General features: G+C 37.2%; 1 protein-coding gene and 1 long non-coding RNA gene across 4 annotated transcripts in view; both read right to left on the bottom strand.

Moving 5' to 3' along the window:
• LOC142600939 (uncharacterized) overlaps positions 1-22,736 on the bottom strand; it is a 734,111-nt gene that overhangs the window by 120,819 nt on the left and 590,556 nt on the right. The window lies entirely within an intron of this gene.
• Positions 1-22,736, bottom strand: part of KHDRBS2 (KH RNA binding domain containing, signal transduction associated 2) — a 380,284-nt gene that overhangs the window by 16,160 nt on the left and 341,388 nt on the right. For all 3 annotated transcript variants that reach the window (XR_012834428.1, XR_012834430.1, XM_075747410.1), the window contains exon 8: positions 16,633-16,691. Coding sequence is in view for 1 of the 3 variants with exons in the window: in XM_075747410.1 (XP_075603525.1) it covers positions 16,633-16,691 (59 nt within the window). In the remaining 2 variants the exon portion in view is untranslated. The remainder of the gene's footprint in view (positions 1-16,632; positions 16,692-22,736) is intronic.

The following is a 22,736-nucleotide window of genomic DNA, read 5'->3' on the forward strand; positions in this document are numbered from 1 at the left end:
ATTACCACATGTTGGCATCATGTTGAATTGTGAAAGGGCCTAAATGCAGGTTGGTGAGGTTTATTTCCTTCCTCTTATCTTCTGATGACCTTCCTCTGCTCCTCTGGGTACAGGTGTGTCATGGTTTCGGCAGGGATACCGTTAATTTTCTTCCTAACAGCTGGTATAGTGCTGTGTTTTGGATTTAGGATGAGAATAATGTTGATAACACACTAATATTTTAGTTGTTGCCAAGCAGATAAGGACTTTTCAGCTTCTCATACTGCCCTGCCAACGAGAAGGTGGGGGTTGCCCAGGAAGTTGGAAGGGGACACAGCCAGGACAGCTGACCCAAACTGGCCAAATGGATATTCTACATCATATGACATCATGCTCAGTGTATAACGAGGGGCTGGCCTAGAGGTGGCGCAGCTCAAGAACTAGCCAAGCATTGGCTTTGGGTGGTGAGCAATTGTGCTGTGCGTCATTTGTTTTGTATAGTAGTAGTAGTAGTAGTAGTAGTAGTAGTACTTAATTGCCTTAATTGCTCAACCCACAAGTTTTACCTTTTTTTTCTGAGTCTCTCCCCCATCCCACTGGGTGGCGGGGGAGTGAGTGAGCAGCTGTGTGGTTGTTTTAGCTGCTGGCCAGGTTAAACCACAGCCACTAACTTCCTCATCTGAGATACTCCTTCACTAAAATCAGCTATATTTCCCAAAACCAAGGGGTGAATTTGCCCCTCCAATCCCATCAGAGCTGCCAAAGAGTGTTTAAAGTTTTGTGATGCAGATTTCTTTCCAGTTTTGGTTTAAGATAGTCAACCACTAGTAATGTTCAGGCTACTCTTCTAGTGTAAATATCTACTGACCTCCTTACTGTCCAAACTTCATTTTAAAAAGGAATAAAAACATTGTTGAAGTTAAGAACGAATTAATTCCTCCTTGCCATTTACCTTTGAAGTTTAAAAGTTGCCACTGCCTATTTTTAATTTTTTGTTCTATAACATTTAAAGACTTTTAAGACTTTAAAAATTTTCCCTGAATATTAAATGAAATTTATCATATATGCCTTTCATTTAGTAGGAAAAAAACACAATAGTCCCTTAGAAAATCAGAATATCTGTCATTTTCTTACCTGACTAATTGGAGTATCTAATCTTGCTACAGATCTACAACCACAAAAAATGACCTATATTCTGAAGACTCCAGGAGTGAGCGGAGGTAATAGAAAAAAAGTTTGACTGAACTGAAGCATTTTAGTTAATGAGCCTGTTGTTTTTTAATGGGCATGGTTTTTATTGCTGCTATCTTGATTTTGCTAATCACTGTTGACTTTTGTGGCCTGTAAGAAAATAATTAGCTGCCTCTAGACTAAAATACTTAAGGGTTAAAACAGGTATCAAAGATTGCTTTTGTAAAAAAAAAAAAAAAAAAAGCTCTATGAAAACAGAAAAATGAAAATATAAAATATAAAAAGCCTGTTAAAATTCTGAAAGCTATTTCTTCTCTGCAAGAAGTCTTCTCTGCAACTACATTTCATTATCTTTTTGCCTTGGGGTGTGAGGGGAAAGCCTGGGGAGGGAGAATATCAGCTGCAGAGCTGAGGTAAGGCTCAGGCTAGCATGTTTTAGGAGTGCGCACCTCTGGAGAAGATTTGGTGGCAGGTGCTCTTGCTATGGAACAAGAAACATTCCTGTTGTGATTTTTTTGGTTCATTCCATTTATTTTCTTTTTCTTCAAGCTGCTCAGGATGTTGTCTTGTTGAATATCAGGGGTATATGGTCACACAAACCCAAAGTTTATTGTGGAAAGCTATTGCCTAGAGGGCTGAAGAAGTGGCAGCCAATATGATATAGTTCGAAATCCTTAGGTCTCTCATTCCTACAGGGAATCAGTTTCCATATAGTGTATTTAAAAATCCTGCCTCTGCAGTATGTTTCATTACACCCTTTAAAAATGGCATTTTTCTGTAAATGTGCTGCAGCTTCAGTTACCCTTTACTGAAGTGTCACTGCATTTGCAGAGAGGCCTTGGGGAGAAGTAAGATTTAGATAAAAAAGGAGAAGCTTTATTTATATAAATGAAAATGACTGAAATAGTAAAAATGCTCACTAAATGTACAACATGAAGACAAACCAATTTCTTGTTCCTTTTGAGTTCCCTTCCCCCAGCTCTGGACTGAAACACCTTAATGTAAAAATGAAATGTACAGTCTTTCTGCTTGTGCTTATATAGCAAAAAATTAATTTGCATTACCCGTTGGAAGAAGCTGTTTTTCCTTGACTAACAGTGTTCTTAAATAAATTGCTGCTGTGGCTCTACCAGCTTCTGATACAGAACAAGAACAGAAACCTAATTTGTGGTACAAGACACTCTTTTTTCCAGTGACATGGTGGACCTATTTGCTTGATTTTAAACTTTAACAAGATCACAGTTGATTTATAGCTATTTGGTAATACCATCATCAAAATACGGGAGGATGGTTGACAGCTGACAGCTTTTGTTGATATTGCATGATAGACTGTACTGCATTAACAGGTGAATCTGTAGACAAAACATAGATGAAAGTTTTGGGATCAGAGTCTCCAAGTGGAAAAGCACTGGCCTCTACCACTGATACAGCAGTAAAGAATTATATATTTATTGTGGAGAAAGCAAGATGATATGAAGCAACACCGTAAAGAATCTCTGAATCACATAATGGCAATAAATTACAAGATGCAGCCACTTTGAAAATAGAAAATCAGATTATTAGTGTTTTTTTCCTACAAGGAATTTTAATGAAAAGCAATATATCTGAAAGCTAGTAATTAAAGGGTCCTTGATATGCAAAGTTGCTCTATCATATCTTAGTTCCAGTAAGGTAACCTTTTTTCTTTCAGCATCAAGAGGGGCTCCTGAGAATGAAAAGTTCTATCTTCAGGAACGGTCTTAAAGGATCGAATCCATATAGACTACCTCAGTAGTCACGCTGAGATCTGAGTCACTCGTTTGGTAACAGAAGTGTCAAAAGACCCTTCAGCCATGTTGTTTCCCAGATTGAGTTTCATTGTGCTTCACATGAGCTTCTGCTCATTATATTTGATTGCATGCAAGACAGGTGAGACTTGAGTAATTCTGGATTCCTGACTGCTCATCTCCTAGACCATGGTTCTCCTCCAACTGGTGCCTATGTGCTGTCTTTAATGCGGACTGCATTTTCATCTCTAATGTATATGAACATTTCACATGTGGTAGAACCAGAACAAAAGCTAAAATTTATTTCCTGGAAGAATGTCTTTCTACCTGTTCTAGGTGGTAGTTTTGCATTTGCCATTTAGGAAGGCAATAATGCAAAACTATTTCAGTCTTGTATCAGCAAAATATATTGCAGTTAGCAGTTAAACATGTTCAACAGACATAATCATGGCAGAGCATTGGTACAAGGGGAATGGTCTACTCTGAAATGACACAGCCCATGATTGTATTTGAATGTCTGTCATAGGCATCTGGCAATCAGCCAGAAGTTGGGACACCAATTAGATAGATAGCAAGCGAGCATGCATTGCCCTTTTGTGCAAGTCACTGGTAAAATCAAAGATGCTCTGGGATATTCTGCATGGGAAACACAGCAGACTGTGCAGATGATGTGAAAAGGTAAGCATGGACAAGACCAAACCACTAGCTTGTGTCCATATTTAGTTTCCTACAGCATTTAAGGAGGCTGTGACCATACTAGCATATCAGTTGAAAATCCATCCTTCCATTTAAAACTGTCACTTAAATTCCAGGTCTGGCCTCCCTTCTGACCTACTCAGATTGTGTGAGGTTATGTCCTTGTTTCTGCAGTAATAATTTGTTAATGTTTAGTATAGTTTAGGTTTTCCATGTAATTTTCTTGGTGTTTTTTTTGTTGTTGTTGGTTTTTAATAGTTGAGTAGTTCTGAAACCTCTTGGATCACTGAACCATTTCAAAATTGCTTGCTGACTACTCTGTACCTATATTACCAAGCTTCCAGTGAAAACACAGCAAAAGCATTTCATTTTACTATGTGATCTGCTTTGTGGACCAGGTTCAGATCACACCTTTTGACCTGCTCAGAAGAGGATGGACATCAATTTTCTGCCATCTGTAAAAATGAAACAATTTTTGTTTCCTACTTTTTGAATATAAAATAATTTTGAAGTAATTTTGAGCTTTAAGGAAAATGAACTGATCACGTATCCAGAGATTTCAGTGAAAAAACCCTAGATGTAAATATTGTATTTCTTTATAAATCATTAAAATTATGCCAGGATGACACCAGAAAAATCTGCAGACTGTGTAAAAATGGCTGAAAATATTTCTGTAACCTTTCTCCACTGCTTTACTTGGATTACTCTGGTAGTTCTAGAACTAAAAAGGAAGAAAGAGTCCCTCTCTAGAAGATCCTTACCAACCGCAGATGTCATGTCAGATTTTACAAAATACCAGAAACCTGCTGAGCAAAACAACGGGGCCTTTAGAGCAAGACCTAGTTTTGACAGGGATCGTGCGCCTAAAGGCCCAGAGTCTGTGGAATAGGACCGTTGTCCCACCGAATGGTGAACCCAAGTCTCCCGGACTCCTTGGGAGTGTATTTGCTTCTAATGTTAACTGAAATATGAGAACATATTATTGCATGGGGAATGCAACCGAGGGAATGGGGAATGATGTTTTCCTCTGAATCATCATTTCCAAGTTCCCACTCACTGGCATAAGCAATTATCCCAAGAAACAGATTAGAAAGACAATTTTTGCTATTACAATTGTGTAGCTGACTATATAGTGGAAAAACCCTTTTTGCAATTTCCTTATTAATAAAGAATCATACCTGTGAGAATGCATTATCAAGTTAATAAAATTACTACACCTGTTTAAAATTAAGGTAGGTAAAAATACCTAATGAAATAATTAGTTGTACAGTAGAATACAGACTGAGACCTTTCACCCGTGTTTGCATATGTTTATCTGCCTACAGCCCTTGCTAATTTTTCTAACACTTTATTTTGTACGGGAGTTCATAGCTGCTGCTTTGAAAGGAACAAGCTACATTTACTACTCACTACAACCAGATGTGATTCTAGGCCCAGTCTTCAGACATAAGACATTGATTCTAGAAGTGTCATAGATGATCTGATGTCCTCTGGGATACAGTACTGGTCAGGAGGGTGACACAGAGTTCAATTTGTCACTGCACCCTCTATTACTTAGTAGAGAAAGTAATCCAGTATTTACACCCTTCCCCCCTGCAAAAAAAAAAAAAAAAGAAAAAAAAAAAGAAAAAAAGTTGGGCATGATGTATAAAAAATGGAATAAATCAGGGATGTAGATCTTGGAGAACACATGCAATCAGGAAAAAAAAGACTCAAAACATGCTGTGAAGGAGACAAGTTGCTGGTGAGAACAGCAGAGCCTGCTCTTTCTTTCAGAGACTGCGCCAAAATGGAAAGGAAAGAAAGCCTGGACATATTTGATCTTAATAAAGTGAAATGTTAAAGAAGTGGAAAGCGAGAGGGATTTCAGGTGAAGAGCAGGTAGGAGCTGTAGCCCTGGAGAGGAAAGGTAATCGGGAGAATTGCTACCGAGTCTGTGAATGAGCGTGCCCAAGAGCTGAAGAGAAGTGCTGGGCAGTCATCATGTTTTAACGCTGATTCGTAGAATCGTTTAGGTTGGAAAAGACCTTTAAGATCATCAAGTCCAACTGTTAACCTAGCACTACCAAGTCTACCGCTAAGCCTTTCCTTTTACTCCTCCTCACTGCCGTGCAAAGAAACCCTGCAAGGTCCGACCTCCCCACTCCCTCGGTGGTGTCCAGCCTGCTGTGCAGTCCTTCTGCTCCAGCGGGCTCCTCTCACCCTCTGTCCTTGTCTACTTCTGGCTGTCACAAGTGATGTCAAGTGGCAACGACTTGAAAGTTAAGTCCAAAAACAATTACAGAGAAGAACATACAAAATAAAAAGAGGATGATGAGTAAAGGGCCATAACAGCATTTTCTGCCTACACTCACAGGAACTGGGGGTGAAAGCGTAAGGGAAGATACTTCAAATGCCAGAAGAAGCAGCATGTAGAAGTTCAAAGGCAGATGTACAGATAAGGACATAAGAATTGAAACTAGGGACAGAGATGAACTAGCAAGTGTATCTAGAAAGCATGTCAGACAATGGAGAAAATACATTTCATTTTACTAATAATCGAAAAGAAATCCACACAAGCGGCTTAATAACTAAGGGCCAAGGGTCCAGTTTTTCCAAGAATTTGGTGTTACTGCCAAGCTGGTCCTCTCTCAGATGTTGCCTTTCTTAGCTAAGAAGGAATGTTGTACTTTGCTTTCAGAAACTGAAAGTGTAAGTTATGGTGGCATGATGGAAACGTAGAGAGTTTATAGCTGAAGAATCTGAGTGTGCTTGGGCATGAGGATTGCTTTGGGGGTGGTAACAAATGTTCTAACAAATTTTTTGGTGGCTACTTTGATAGGAAATGTGAAGTTATGGGCACGGCCCTTTTAATTACCTGGATACTTCTTTCAATTTACTGTATGCCCCCTTTGAATCAATCTTTGAAGCTCACTATTAGGATACATAAATTAATTGTTATTATCACAGGCGATCAGCACCCTTGGTTTATGATTGATTGAAATTATATGTTAGTATTTTTGCACTGCTTTTTACAATTCAGATTGACTCTTAGTTGCTGTGTTCACTGAGTTATATAAATACTTCCGGTATCTATTACAGACATTATTGATATATAAGCTGAGAATATCTTTAAAGATTGTTGTTTGATCAATTGCTAGTAGACTCAGTAGCTCTGATCTACTGTTTAAATACAGAATTTAAGTAAGATTTTTTTCTTACTGAAGAGTCAAAATGAAAAAAGGTCGTAGTATTTTTAACCTGTGAAATTCCTTTGAATGTGGCATCACTAAGTGGTATCATTTATAACAGAGATAGATACATATGAAGTTGTTTCTGTCTTACAATTTTACCTATGTAATATTGAAAGCACAGAAAAATTCATAGTGGTTCATCCACCTGAAAATTCTACCCCAAGCAGTGGCTATCGTCACATATTTAAATGTCTTCTAGTACAAGATTCAAGTAAAGCACGTATTCAGAGCAGGGGTTTTTTTCCTTTTTACTTCTCAGTCAGCATTCTGCAACCTTGTCATGAATTTTTCAGCATTGAATAAAACTTTCACAAATGCAAAGAGAGCAACAATACAAGTAATTAAATGGCAGATCATATTAACGGATGCTTTAAAATAAAAAAATACATATTAACAGTATGTGATTTGCATATGAATATATTATTTCCTAATAATTTTACACTTACATTCATTACTTATTCCCTGCAATAATAATAATGACCTGATCATTTCTTCTTCCTGGTCACTTATTTAACATCTGAATATTGCCTACAATTTTTGGGCACAATTTTATTCATCTCTGGTCAATTATTTTGGGGCAGGTGCCCAGGAAGAGATAAAAAGAGATAAAATTCTGTTTAGATAATTAAGATGTATATAACAGCAACTAAGAGAATGGTTTAATTTGATTTGCCATTTAGCTTTCAGTGCTATTAGAAACAGAAGCTGCTTTTAATTCAGAATAAAATAGGTTTTTTTCCTATGAGGAAAAAAATCTCTACCTTCTTTGCAAGGTCATTAGACTGCGTACATTTGGAGAGAGCACGCTGCACTCAAGATAGAATGTAAGTGGAATTCAGGAATTGTGATTACTAGCTCTGCTCCTTGTTTGCTCAGTGACCTTGGATAATTGTTTAATATTGTGCGGTATAGCTTCCTCCTTGGTAGAATGAGACAGGAATACCTACCTCCCTGGAGTGTTCTGAGATGTAATTAATTGCTGAGCAGTGAGAGAAAAGTGCTATAGATGTGCTGAGCAAAGACCCAATAGAAACTAGACATTTAATTTTAAAACGAGAACAATGAAAATTAGAATTATTTTCTTTGGATAATTCAATTTGTGCTGTCTTTCTAGTAAGCCTCCAAACTCCTCCCTCCATGAAAAGATGGGTGGAGAGAAAGTACTAAGCAAAGTTAGAAACTTTGCCCTAATGACTAAAGTTCAGCTAACATTCACAAAGCGAGGCTTTCGCCCCATAAATCCACACAGAAAAGGCAGTTGCACTTTTCTTGTATCATAATTGAGCAAGTATATATTATTTTAGACAAAAATTCAAGAACAGGTTTTTTTTGTTTGTTTGTTTTTTTTTTTTTTGTTTTTTTTTAAGGAGAGCATCCACTTTCTTTTTGCTTCCTATTTGAAATGCGGAATCTTGTCAGAAGACAAAAAATGTTTTGAAACATAGACTCAACACCATTATGCTTACTTATACCGTGTGTCCTGGTTTCAGCTGAGATAGAATTAACTTTGCTTTCCAGCAGCTGGTATAATACTGTGGTTTGGATTTAGCATGAGAATAATGTTGATAACACACTGATGTTTTTAGTTCTTTGCTAGGTAGTTGTTGTGTCTACACTAAGTCAAGGACTTTTCAGGTTAAACCATGACACCATGCTAAATATCACTTATTTTACTAAACTTACTGCATATGCAGTATCTATGGCTTAAAAACTAGAAAAACTAGGAAACCTTGTGGTTTAATAGTCTATTTTCTGAACTTAGTGGTAACTGTTCTAAAAAACTACTGTCCCTATGCTTGACAGTACCTTCCCTTCAGGAGGGCTAACAAATTAGACTGCAGGGATATTCCAAATCTACTTTAGTAGTGTGAGCTGCCCTGGCTTAAACTGATAGTCGAGAATCACGGAAATCTGCACTGGAGAGGAGTGCTCATGCACTCATGGGTTTAAGTAATGCCAGCAAGAGGAGCAGTAATGACTACTGGAGAAAATAATTTCTTACAAGGCTTCAGCCACTTTTGCAGTGAACATCTGCCTCAGACAGGAAAGGAGCAGCATCAGTGCACATGGGTAATCAGTGTGGGAAAATGCAAGAGGGAGTAGACAGGCTATTAACAGTGTTACTGCGAGGTCAGTGTGCATATAACAGTGTGGAGGGAGTTTTATTTTCCTATTTTTGGTAAAAAATAATTTTCTACTACTGTACAGTAATACAACATGAAATGTGCAGTGATATACTGTGTCATGTCTGGAATTAGGTAGATGGTCAACACTACATGTACATCAGTATTACAGGACTTTTTTCTTAGATTCTCCAACTGTGGTTCCCACAGTGAAAGTCAGTGAAATTACTATGTGAAATACCACATAAGAAAGTTTTGCATGATTTACCTATTTTTATTATGTCACATAAAATGATGTATAATTCAGGAGTAATAGAGGAAGCATAACAAGTCACCATAAATTAAAAGCAGTCTCTTTTCTTGTGCTACATGTGGATTTTTTTTCATTGTTGTAGCATTATAACTGAAGTACAAATATTTTAGGATATACAGTCAGTTAAAAGAATGTGACAGGTTTAAATATGGAACTTTCTAAAGAATTATAACCTAATTAAAACACTGATTTGACAAAACAGCAATAACTTTAGTATCATCCCCACAGTAGTTGTCATAGCTGAATTCAAAATATGCTCCTTTTCCTGCAGACTTTCAATATCGTGCTCTTATGAAAATCATAAATCTCTTCTGAGGGAATGAATACTATTTGGGAGACAGCTAAGGTGATTCCTTCAGTAAAAGAATTGATAAAATTTTGCAGAAAATCAACGAAATGCTTTTGACAGCTCATTCTGTCCCACAGAGTAGGAACTGGATCTCTGATACCCTTATAAGTATAGGTATGATTGAAATAGAAGATTAAAGGAGGACAATTTATTTGGCAGATCTTCTGTCCATATGCAGTAGAAGTCTTCAATGACTCCTGTTCCTGGTGGAAGAAAAATAGAGAGCTGTGCAGGAAGACTCAGGAGCACTTCTGAGTTTCCAGGAATGGGTGTCCACCTGCCTCATGATCAGGGAGAGATCAGATACCTCTGCTCCCCCAAAATCAAGGTGCCTGCCCATGGCACACTCCAGCATCTTCTGGGACAGAACCATCGCACATGTGGCAAAGTCATTAGCCTGGACAGCTGGTGAGGCATCAGGACTCAGGTGCTATATCAATATTAGCACACCATGCATACAAATAGGAATGATCCACAGAGTGAAAGAGCTGATTCTGAGGTCCTGATGTTCACACTGTATGGCATCTAGAGATTGTTTACATTTCAGACTGACCCTAGTTTGAGCCTCTGAAACAGCTGGAGTGCACTTTCTGGTTTAGTTTCAAACTAAAAATCATATACTTTGAGTCTACTCGGTGATGTGAACAGAAGAAGCGATAAATGAAGACAACTGGGAAATCTGCTTCTGAAGGGCACTCCTGGTCCTATGCTAGCGTAGAAGCACTTAGCATGCACTAACCTGCCTCTTAGGCACTGACCTGCTCTGTGGAGGCACAGTGGAAAAACTCCACCACACTGGAGCAATCTGTGTCCCGTTACCTCCGAGATGCTTTGTCAATGCTAAGATGCACCAAGACCTAGAAACTAAAGCAGGTTTTCTTTGGCACATTGCCACTGATATTTCCTATCAGATACCAAATATATATGCTCAGATGACATAAGTGAACAATTGGTGCACATTAGTAAGACTTTATTAAGTAGTGTTAATAAAGGTCTTGCCTGTAATCACAAGCTATACAAAATCAAACACTGTAATGAGGAGAACCAGACCTATGTCTCTAACAGCTGCATTTCAGTCACTAACTTATTTGAGCACTTGTTTTCCTACATTTGAAGACTTAAATGGGGCTAGGCTAGGAAAAAATAGGGTAAGAAACCCTTAGCACCCTGAGCATAATGAATATTAGGACCAATGACCTACAATACCAAAGTTGTTATTAAAAATGAGGAAGAAACTTGAACTTGACAGCTGAACAAGCCTCTTATCTTCACTGGCAGACCAATTGCTAAGTAGTGCTTTTTCAAAATTTACAAATATTTTTCTGTATACATTGCAGCATGGCTTTATCTGGCTTTGTCACTGCCATAGGTTAATCAATACAGGGTTTATTTCACACTAGGATGGTAGTTACTTGAGTTTCTCCATGCAACGAGCATTCTTATGTCTCAACATGAAGTATGAGAATTTATGTCTCCAAAGGTAACATCTATTCAATCAACCTATTTATCAAAATTCCTTAAGTTTGAACCCTCCATACACTCTTTCCTCCTCAAATTTCATCACTATATATTTATTTTTACTTTTACTTGTTCAGCAGAAACTACCATTGCTATTCTAAAAAAATCCCAAACTAGATAATACACTCTTCGGGACAAACACAAAATTAAATAATAAACAAGATAATAAAAAAGCAGTGGAACATTGCTGTACATTTTTAGTTGTTAGCCCTATAAAGCCCTATAAAGAATTTGTTTATAAAGTCCTGTCTATGCATTACTGAGTAAGCTAATTGTCATCACAACTGCAAAGCTCTCATATTGAGTGATTGGCAGGGAATTATTTGTGAAATAGTCAGTTAAATCATTGTGGCAGCATTTTACAACTTAAATGTTGTCTTACATTAAAAGGAGTTATACCAAACAGTTATACTCTCCAATTTTAATTAAAGATGGAAATATCCTAAACCCAAATACCAGTTGTTTACAAGTGATCACTTAATGCTAAACTGGAGTACAATATGCACTACAAAATGTTATAATTAGACAAAGTGTGCACATTCGAAAATTTTTGGTGATGATAGGACACACTGAAATAATGTTCCCTTGCTGCAATGGCAGCACATGCAGTAAACAGCCTTGCAAGCTTTCCCTGTATAACAACAGGAATGTAAGTGGAGTTCACTTATGTCTTCTCTCTTTGTGTAGGAGACAAGGTACAGATTAACCTTCCTAACTCTTGCCTAAGGCCTTTGGCAGGTGGTATTATTCTAATTTAATTGTGGTGGTTTAGGAGGTTATATACTTCTACCCTCTTCTTTCACCCTTTACTTAAGGTTTCTGCTTTTTTGGTAGTAGAAGCAGAAGTCCATGTGTACTGGCCTCTCAGATACTTCAGCTCATGACCTGGCATAAAAACATAAATCACCATCATTTTCAGGTAATATACAAGGCAGTAAATGCACCAGGCTGTGAACTATAGCGTCTGACAACAGGCACACTCTTACTTTCCTCTGTCCTTGCTATAGCAGGTTCAACCTTTGGAAGCAGAGGCAGGAGCCTCTTCAACCTTCTGCAGCAGGAACTGGCAGAGGTCATCTGCTAGAGTCTCCAGCCTTTGGAGGAACTAAGACAGAAACAGTAAATGATAAATAAAACCTTGAGTGCTCTGATCAGTTCAATGCAGAAAAAAGATTTAGATGAGAATCTTTTTTTTTTTTAAAAAGATTCACAGCTGTGAGGCAGGTCAGATTTAATTAATATAGCTTTTAAGGTATTGGATGTGCCTTACTAGCAAGTCATACTATTTCTGTTATCTTTCTAGAGTGGCCTAAAACACAGCTCCACACTTGTATCAAGAATGCTGGTTCCTCTAAAAAAACCAGGGAAAAGCAGCAAGAAACGAGAACGTGAACAGTTTACAAATGACTTTTCCTTTACAGTGGTCTTGTCCAGTGAAGGTGCTTTTTTGGACTTTGGCATGACATTACATATGCGCAGGAAAGGTTCTTAGTTACCAAATTTCTATTATACATTTTATCCTAATCAATTTATAAGACAAATCATTAAATTAATGTTTTCACTAGATACCTCCTCAAATGACAACAGTGCCAGAAGGGAAAATGCAAAAAATTATTGAAGTATAATGAGAGCAATGGATATAAACTTTTTGTTCATAAATAATCCGATTTCATGTCTTCTGTTTTAAAACATAAGCATTGCCATCAAGTTAAAATGACACTGTCACCTTAGTTTAGACTCCTAGATTTAAATTCATGTCTGCAGATATCAAGACCTTCAGTGACATAAGTTTCATAAATGCTTACTGAGTGTGATCAGAGGTGAGGATGCTTTACATTTTTGAAAATTTTACAGTGGTTTAAGTGACTGGCCTTTTAAAGTGCCTGCTAAAGATATTTGTTACTCACATGAGGATGCCTACAAGGGCTATGTCCACAAGAGGATTTTCAGGCATATGTCCCAAATTTATGTTCCTCAGCCCAAAACAGTGATCTTCAAAATTCTCTAGCAGTAGCTGCATAATCCTGATCCTATCGAAAATTTGTAGGAATCTCATAATTCCTTAGTTGAATATTTCCAGGTGTCCAGAGGCTGCTACAGGGAATCCTTTGAAGTGTCTCTACTTTGATCCTTCAGACAGACTAGGTCCCAGCATATCAAATTGCAACAGAGTTTAAGTGTCTAATTGCATGAGAGTGTCCTGTGCTATGAACTTTCATCCATGGAACATCCCTAAGTCATGGAAAATAGTGAGATTTTACATATATCCCTCACAGCTAACTGTTACTGTCTTGGGACGTTCCTTGGTTGGAATTGCAGGGGATCAAATTCATAGAATCACAGAATCATAGAATGGAATTCTTAGGAACCTTCACATCAGAAACTGAAGAAGAAGTCAAGGCAGTTAACTGAAGTTGTGGATTATACAGCGGTCAATAGTGTGCAAGAATTCATCTTGCCCAGCCTCAGATAAGTGACTTAGGCCCTTTCTTGCTTAGTAGTTCCATCTAATCAAAAGAGATGGAATTGCTGAGAATGACATGGTGTTCAGGTGCTATGGTTTTTGCAACTCTACTGTGAATGTTCCATAAATTCATAAATCTGAGGAACTTCCGAGAAAACAATGCCCCAAATCAGCCTTCTGCACAGGCTCTTTTAAAAGGAGCACCAAAGAACCTATGAGATAAAAAACATCTCCTACTTCTCAGGAGCCCAGACAGAAAGCAAAGTCATAGCAGGCAGATCATATGGGAGTATGATCGTACTGTATAACACTTAGCAAACTACAGAGAGCTCTATATTATACTTAAAAGAAAAATTGTAAGTACATGGTAGCATTGATACTTGGGTGAACCTACTTCATGAAAAAGAATAAAAAAAAACCTTCTTGGGATTGAGAACTGTCCTCCCTATGTTGGAGGCAAGAGGATGCATGGGAGAAAATAAATAAATAACATACTTGTCAATTTTTGGTAATTCAGATATTGTTACTGGAAGGGATAAGGGTGAAAAGACAAGTCATTACACAAAACATCTAGGAGACAACAAGAAGAAGACACCAGTTCTATGCTCATGTAATGTTTGTGTGTGTGGTCTTATTCAGAGTTTGGGCGAATTCTGAATTAGAGAGGCGTGCCAGAAAGGATTGTAAAGAGGGAATATAGTGTTGTTGTGGAAGGTAAAACAAGGTGTGAAACTGAACTGGGGCGAAAGAAAGACTTAATTTCTGCAGGATGGTGAAGTATGAAGGGGCAGCTGATTTTATACAGTGGGATGGACTTAGAAGACTCATAAAGAATTGCAAAACATCCTGAAAAAGAAGTAGAGAACTGGGAACAGTTCTCTGGGGCAGAGAATTAGGGTAAAAGTTACACGAGGATGATAAGGGGTGACACCAGACTGCTTATGGGCTGGGTGGGAGGCACTGAAAAAGTCAGATACAGAGAGAGAACATCAGTATATGTACCAAGAATTCAGAAAATGAGAAAGTTAAGGATATATTCCATAGCTCCGTATACTCAGATTACGTCCTCAGATAAACGGCTGTGACTTCGGGATGAAGGAAGTTCACGCACAGGTTTCCAGAGCACAGAATTAGCAAATTTACTAATCTGCTGAAGTGAACCAATAGGAGCACAAACACTCACATAGAAACATATCTGATTTCAGAAAGCAGAAAAATAGGCATTTGGAATATTATTCCATTTTAAAGTTTGTTCCAGGTTACTGGTAAAACTATTCCAGAACTTTGTATGCAAATGCCAGCTCAGAAAATAGTTTAAGCAAAAAAGCAAGTCCACAGCTATCATCAACCACGTATTTTAAGACAAGTCTAGCAAAGCAAACCCAGCTGTTGAATGGAAAAAACAATGTAGCTTCATGCAGAGCATAAATTTAGTCATGATCCCACTCTTTGAACACTTTGTAAGCCTTAGCTAATTAGTTCATTCAAAACCCCTGCTGGGAAAACAAGTAATATTCTTCTAGTTTTACAAATGAGGGATTGGAGGAAGAGTGACATTACTTTGAATGTCTTGCTCAAACACACGGAGATTCAGCATGGGAAAGTCTAGTTAAAAGTTAAGCAGTGGGTAATTCTTACTGCTGAGCTCAGACTATGCTTTTCTGCATTGCCCAAAACCTTAGCAATGAATTTGGAAGGAGAGGTGGAAACGGAATCTGTAGAGGGGAGGAAAGGTCTTTCACCGCAGGTATTAAAAAAGCACATACAAAAAAATGAAATGAAACAAAACAAAGGGTAACTGAACCACACGCATTCATATGGATAAGTTGTTATTATTATTACTTGTTTAGCACTGAAAATGTGCTTCACTGCACATTGTGTTATCCAAATGTATTGTGAGAACTGATTATACAAAAAATTAAGTTATTTCTGATTATGCAATGCAATCATTTTGACAGCGTCTCAGTAATGTCCCGTGATTTCTGTACAAATACAAAGGGAACTGCAAGTTTGCATTACAGTGACATTTGCTTCACAGCTGTATGAATAAAATTATTTCTTTCAAGCAGCAATCCTTATATAACCCCTTACAGTAACTTGCAGTGTATTTTCCAGCAGCTCTCATTTTCACAATGCTTTGGAAGTCACCATGTAAACTTATGATACTTTACTAGTAATAGTAAATCAAGCATGACATCTCTGCTGAATATAGTAGGGTCAGTCTTTAACCTGACAAACAACCAGCTTTGCTCTGTTATTTCAGTGAAAATGTCAGAGTGAGATTCACTGTGCCATCTGATTGGCAAAACGTACTGAAAAATATTGATAGGAAAAGACGGACTAGATTCTAATCAGTTATTGAAACACACCACTAGTATTGAACAACAGACCTAGAAAATGGGCTGTACGCATTGGAGCACCACTTTCTTTTCCTTTCATGGCCTCTGTGCCTGTGAAGTGGAACTATTCCAGCCCAGACGCAGACTTGCCGGGGAGGTGGAAGGAGTACAGCGCTCCCCCACTCGTACTGCCTGGTGTGGCACGAGATACTCCTTTCCCTCTTGGTGGGGTCCCGTGCTGGTACAGCACCCTCTCCTTCCACTGTCAGTAAGTCTGTAATTCAAAATCTCACCAAACTTGCTGGTTGAAGTGATGCCTATGACAGTAGCAGATGCATAGTACTGTTGGCACATCAAGCAGACTGAAACTTAACACTGTGAAATACATTCAGGCACTAATCAGAAACTTCAGTGTTGCTGTTAAAGCTGATCTGTGACTGTGATTAATTGGCTTTGTAATTTCGATCAGAATTGATCTGTCCAATTTTCTGGTCCTACTTCAATGTCAAACCTCACCCTAAAGTTACACAAATCCATTTTATTTGGACTTTGTAAAAGCAGAGAAAGAAAGAAAAGTATGTGGAAGTAATTTCTGAGTTGTCAGTGACAGATTTTTTTTCTTTTGATTTCACACTTTTGCTCAAGATAGAATAGACCTTACCGTAGCTGTCATAAGCCTCTTCGCTTGTTCCGTGACCGTAGTCGTAATATTCAGGCACACTGCAACAGATGCAGATAGTCATGTCACTATTACTGTAGGTAACCAACTCAAAACAAAAACAGAGCACAGAAAATGAAATGTATTTTAGCACTTTTACATGATAGCATAGTCCATCTAGTTTCAGGGACAGAATTTAAAAAATATGAAGGAAAATGTATCAGTGACAATAACAGCTGTTATACAGCACATCACATTTCATATCTACTGAGCGTAAAACAAAATTGGTCCTAAATATCTAAATCTAGGAGATGTGACAAACACTGACAGAAATTCTATTTGCAAAAATAATGTCTGAAAAAAGACCATCCACTTTATTATTCATGATTGTTAAACTACCAAAAGAAGTGTTAATCTCATTTACCTGTAATTCCAAAAATGTATGCGGTATCAAACTCAGCATAGTGTGCTTTACCCAAAGCTGACTGTCTTGTTTTGTGTGGACTACTTATCTCTACCAAAAACACTGAGGGGTTTTCAGCTTTGCTGCTGAAGAAGAAAATACGTTTCCATTGCTTATAGAGACATACCTGATTCTCCACAGCCTTCGTCCTTATGCCATTATTGGACACCCATGGAAAGTTTTATACAGTACCAATAAAATGCATATTGAAAGCAGCGAGGTTCAAGGAGTGGAAAAATCAGGCTTAGAGTAACCACTTTTTCACTGCTTTTTCTTAATGAAAATTATGTATGGTCATATTAACATGTTATCAAAAGATTTCAGATCATAGCTACACTCTGGGAATCAGCAATCCCCAGCTATTACCTGGAATGGACACCCAGAAAATTTGACCTCTGAGACATTGTGAAATGGAAATGGAATTATTCACACTTTTGCTTGACTGCTATTATTATTTGCACTGTGTATTTGGTACCTGGTACCAAATTGAGGATCAGACTACTGCTGTTATCAGGTACCAGGCAGACAAAACAAGAATCAGTTTCTGCCCAGAAAAGCTTACAAACTCCATGAATTCTACTATACGGTAGTTCTTCCACCTGCAGTGACCCAAATAAAAAATGTAACACCTTCCCTCTTATTAATTTTTTGTTGTCGTCACTTTTGCTTCTTTTTCCTTGGACACTGCATGAGAGAGACTCTTGCAAAATGAATGGAAGCAGGCAATCAGCTCAATATTGCATTATTTATAACATTATTTCTCAGGCAATTTTCCATATTGGATTATCATTTAAAAAATATTAGTTTACACTTGAAAGAGAAGTTTAGTTGAAAGTGGAGTGTAAGTAAAAATATTTCACAAATGCAATAGAGATAAACAAGCAATCTGTAACAATTATTTTCTTAAACTAATTTTGGCTTCTTTGTTCACAAACTGCCTCTAATCAGATTTTTAATTTCTTGAACTTAATAGCTATTCATAACTATTCTTGGAATAATTTCTGAGAATAATTCATGTGCTGCATCGCACTTGAGAACACTGATTGCATGTATCCGATTCAAGCTGTTTTGATTTGGGACACATCATCTCCTGACTGGCTAGGCACAGCTCTCATAAACAGTTTGCAACTACAAATATCTGTAGGGTTTTTTTGAACTGAAAAAGCAACTACAATTATTGTGCATTAATTTAGAAATTTAGCCAGAAGTCATTCATGTGAGTGGATAGTACACTGACATCAATATCTCAGGCAGATGAAATTCATTTGCTAAAGCAGTTGCAAATAGTGGACATACGAGTGACTTGAATGAAAATGAAGTTAATACTTTCAAATATTTTTCCCAATGCAATCCGAGCTCTATAGGACATAATCACTGTAGAGCATTACCTTCCAGGATAATGGGCGCCATCCAGTCACTTGAAAATAAATTGTCTAAATATATACACCCTCCTACTGAAGTGGTGCAAGAAACAAACAGGAAGAATACATCTTTTATTTGTTGAACATAGTAAGCATTCTGTATTATTCTGCAATGGTTCTAGTAGCCAGTTAAATAAAATTACAGGACTATGTAAGGTGAACTAGAGCATGGGCAGCATCAGGGTTAAATCATGTATTTAGTCATACCTACAGAGCTTATGGTTTAGACCTAAGAAATTACTTGAAATGTTCAGAACAGACAGATGACATATGATCCAGATCTGGCAGACAGCAGTATGAAAAATCTTGTGTAATAAAATTTAAGCAGCAGCATTTTGGCATACTGCCTGCTTTCCCGGGTAGAGGAAGGTGTTGGACTAGTGAGTGGAGTTACAGGAAAAGAAACCCCACAACTCTCATCTTCTGTCAGCAGATAAGATGCTAATATTTCTTCCTGATACATTTTACAAAACAAAGCAGCAGCATGCAAAGGTCAGCTTTAAAAGGAGTGCATTTGGGACTCAATCCAAAGGCCAATAAGTTATCAACGGCAGTCCTGCTTTCAGTGGTCAATGAGTAGGGCCTTGAGCTATTACCATCAATATAACATCCAGCAAAATGCAAGACTTGCAAGAGCAGGTAAAAATTCATTGCTACATTATTGTTGTTGTATATTTTTATTAGAGAAAAAGCAGACAATCACACAGACAATAAGGATGCGAGATGACAATCCTGCACAGTGAGCATTCCACACTGAAATACATTATAAACAGAATACAAAGTTAATACACAAACCATTAAAATAAGAAACAAGCTGTGTTGCAACTGTAGAAAGGAAGTGATTTGTTATATACTGCATATTTGATGTCTGTCAATACTCAACACATTTCTGAAAACTCATAATCCATAGCACAATACATGATCGTGATCTAAGTTCTCCAACTTTATTTCCCTGAATTATACACATTTTTCATAGATTTGAGCCAAAATAGTATTTCAAATTCCTTGCCAACTCATATTAGAAATTGTTTTGAACAATACTTAAGTGACGAAAATTTATTTCTTAGTATGAAATATCTTATTTAAACTCACATTTTGTGAGCCAGACTACTTATCCATTAGTCTGCTCTATTTTAAACCTTTCTGAATATTCACTGTAATCTAGTACATGCATTTATTTGTAAACATTTTCCTCTATTTTTTAGCAAAGTGAACAATGGATGATGTTTATAAAAAATGGGTGATAGAATATGGCTTTACATGTATAAGTTGGGGTTTTTTTAAATTATTGAACTACAGAGATATGTATTTCATTTGCATTATGCCCAACTGTGGAAGAAAACAATCACCAAATGTATTCGTATAAATAAAACTTGTTTATATAATTTTAAAGTTCTCAGACTGTTCCTGGAAAATACGGTGATCATGAGCTCTAGAAACCTCAGGCTCTCTTCGCAGTGCTAATTGGAAACAAGACGCCATTATCTGTCATTAGCATTCATTACTTTCAAGCAACATGAAGGGTAATTTACTGAAGTACATGTACTCACCTGAAAGCAGGATGCAATATATTTTTTAAAGCAGATAAGATTAACTCATTAACAACTTCTTAGCTTTTACTCCTCAGTTTTCAAAGCATTGCACTGTACTTTAACATCAGACTTCTGAAACACAGAGGTCTTGATGTGCGGTGACTTAGACTTTGGTAATCTTCTATATGTACCACTTGTGGAAGAATTAATATAGATGGGACTATGAATCTTACAAGTAGTTTAATTATTTTTATATCTCAAATGGCTTGCAATCTGAGAAACTCTGATGTACCTTTTCTCTATCTAGATGAAACTTTTGCAACAAAGATGTATGATTCTGTTCTCATTCCTATTCTGTGGGCAAGAAGATTAATAATTCATATAGTATTAATCTTTATAATCATAACATATTTATGCTTATTTTTAACTTGACCTTTGTTTTTGGTTAGTGCTTTTGAACCTGTTACTCATAAAAATTTGGTATCAAAGTTTCTATAAACTTGTGATGTCTTCTTTTCATGCAGATAAAGCCAGATCAGTTCCAAAAAAACACAAAAGATGTTCCTTATTTGAGAGATAAGGGTCCCCTGAGGTGCCTTCCAACCTGACTTAGCTGGTGCTCCTATGATATGAGGACTCACATACAGAGACTCTGTCTCTAAACAGCAACCGTAAAAGCCAATGGAGGCTTTTAACCTCTTGCTAACTGGGACTTTTTCAAATTGACATTAGGTAAGCAAAACCAAATTCCAGTTTGACTGTGTCAACACCCATGGGAAACCATGCAGCTTGTTATCCAAAAGTCTGTGGAGAATGGTGCTTTAAGGTAGTTTAAGCAGGGAACTGCAAACAAAAGAGTTAAGATTGAAGCCACAAAACCTTGACTCTTGGGTCAACAAGCCCTTGGGGGAAGGGAGATGTTCACCACACAGAGATCAATGGCACTAGGTATAGGAAGGCACGATATTAATAAATAGACTGCATTAGCCTTTGACCAAACTCTTCCTGCACCTGCAGGAAGTTGCTGGCAAGAGACCCAGGGTTAGAAACACTACCATCTGGTTTCCTGGCTGCTCTTACAGCTTCAGGAATATAAGGTAGCAGTACATTGCAAGAACTGGAGAACTTGAGTACTTCTTGTTCCCTCATGTTGGTGGTTTTTTTTTTTTTTTTATATTGTTGTTCTGCCTTTTTTTCTTTTTGTTCTTTGCTTTTACTTGCTGAGAGATGCATCTAACTTTTTATTCTGTAATTGTGGAGCACAAAATGTGTTTGCAGACATACAATGGGCCCAGTAAAGCCAAAGCTGAAAGGTAGAACAAAGGCTTCATCTGCTTTAAACACTGCTAACATGTGGTTCCATTTTAAGTGTGTTCTGTAGTCTTTCCTGAAAGATCTTAAGAAAGTAAAAGCCTTTCATTAAGACCTGTTGAGTAGAATATTAAATTTATTTTTTTTATTTGTAAAAACGTTCCATTACTTTTTTTCCTTTATGGTTGTACTTTTTAAATGGGCCAGTATATTCTAGAATCTTATAGGAATCTCTTATTAGGTAATGTTTAGGAAAGAGCTAGTCAACTTAGGAAAGAGGCTTTTGATCAACCTTGAAACTATAACTCAGCCACTAGATAATGATCGGGCTTTTTTTGTGACATACTTGAATTGGTCCAAAGTAGAGATTCAGCTGATGCCAGTGAAGTTTCATAATTCAGAGTCACAATCAAACAGGTGAAAAACTTCCATGCTAGCCTTTGAAGAATTAAAACTAACTCTTTGTGTTGTGGTACTTGACAATGTAAGAATGAACCAATATTGTATTTTAGGATTGGTACTATCTGAAGAGGGATTCCTGGCCTTTGTCAGCTTGCAGTCAGCATCTATACTTTAGACAGATACAGATAAATGAAACTCTAGCACTCCTTCTAGATATATCACAGTCTGGGTTATTTTCAGACAACAGATTCTCGAGTCAAGCTAACACCCAGGATAATTCACAAGGATCCCTAGAGGTGGGATTCAATATTTTAGACAACTCTCATTCTTTTTCACTTCCTCAAATGGATCCTTTGAGGTCCTGGTCTCCTATCTCCCATTATCTCCCTCTTTCTCAATATCATTTCTATTGAGTAATCCTCAGAGTTCACAACTTTCAACATCAATAATTGATACAATCAAATACTCAACTCCTATGCTGACAGGATCCTGTCTAATGCTATTGCAGTCGTTTCATGTAAGACTGCATTTGTAATCCTTCTTCCTCCTACACGAGGGAAGGAGCCAGCAGGACTTAACACATAACTGGCCATGAAAGAAAAGCCATTTACACAAAGCAGTATGCTTCTGCATGGAAGACAGGTGAGCAAGATTTGCATTCACATGAACTGCAATATATGCATTTTTTATAAATAATATTTCATAATGGAAATGTGTGAATAAAGAAATAATCTTCCCAGGAATCTGAAACTTACTGGAACATCTCTACTTAACAGAGCATTACATATATAGGAAAGATGAGAGGAACTTCTTGTAGGATTCAGCCTTGAATCACAAATACAGTCCTTTACTGAACAGATCTTTAGAACTAGTGGAATAATATGGTGAACATTTTAGTGGATAAAATCTTCTTTTTTCTGAAAGCTCAAGTTTGATTGTATCCAATATTTTTAGCAGAGAAGAATGTTTCCATTACTA

This window comes from Balearica regulorum, chromosome 3 (assembly GCF_011004875.1).
Source record: "Balearica regulorum gibbericeps isolate bBalReg1 chromosome 3, bBalReg1.pri, whole genome shotgun sequence".
NCBI classification, from domain to species: domain Eukaryota; kingdom Metazoa; phylum Chordata; class Aves; order Gruiformes; family Gruidae; genus Balearica; species Balearica regulorum.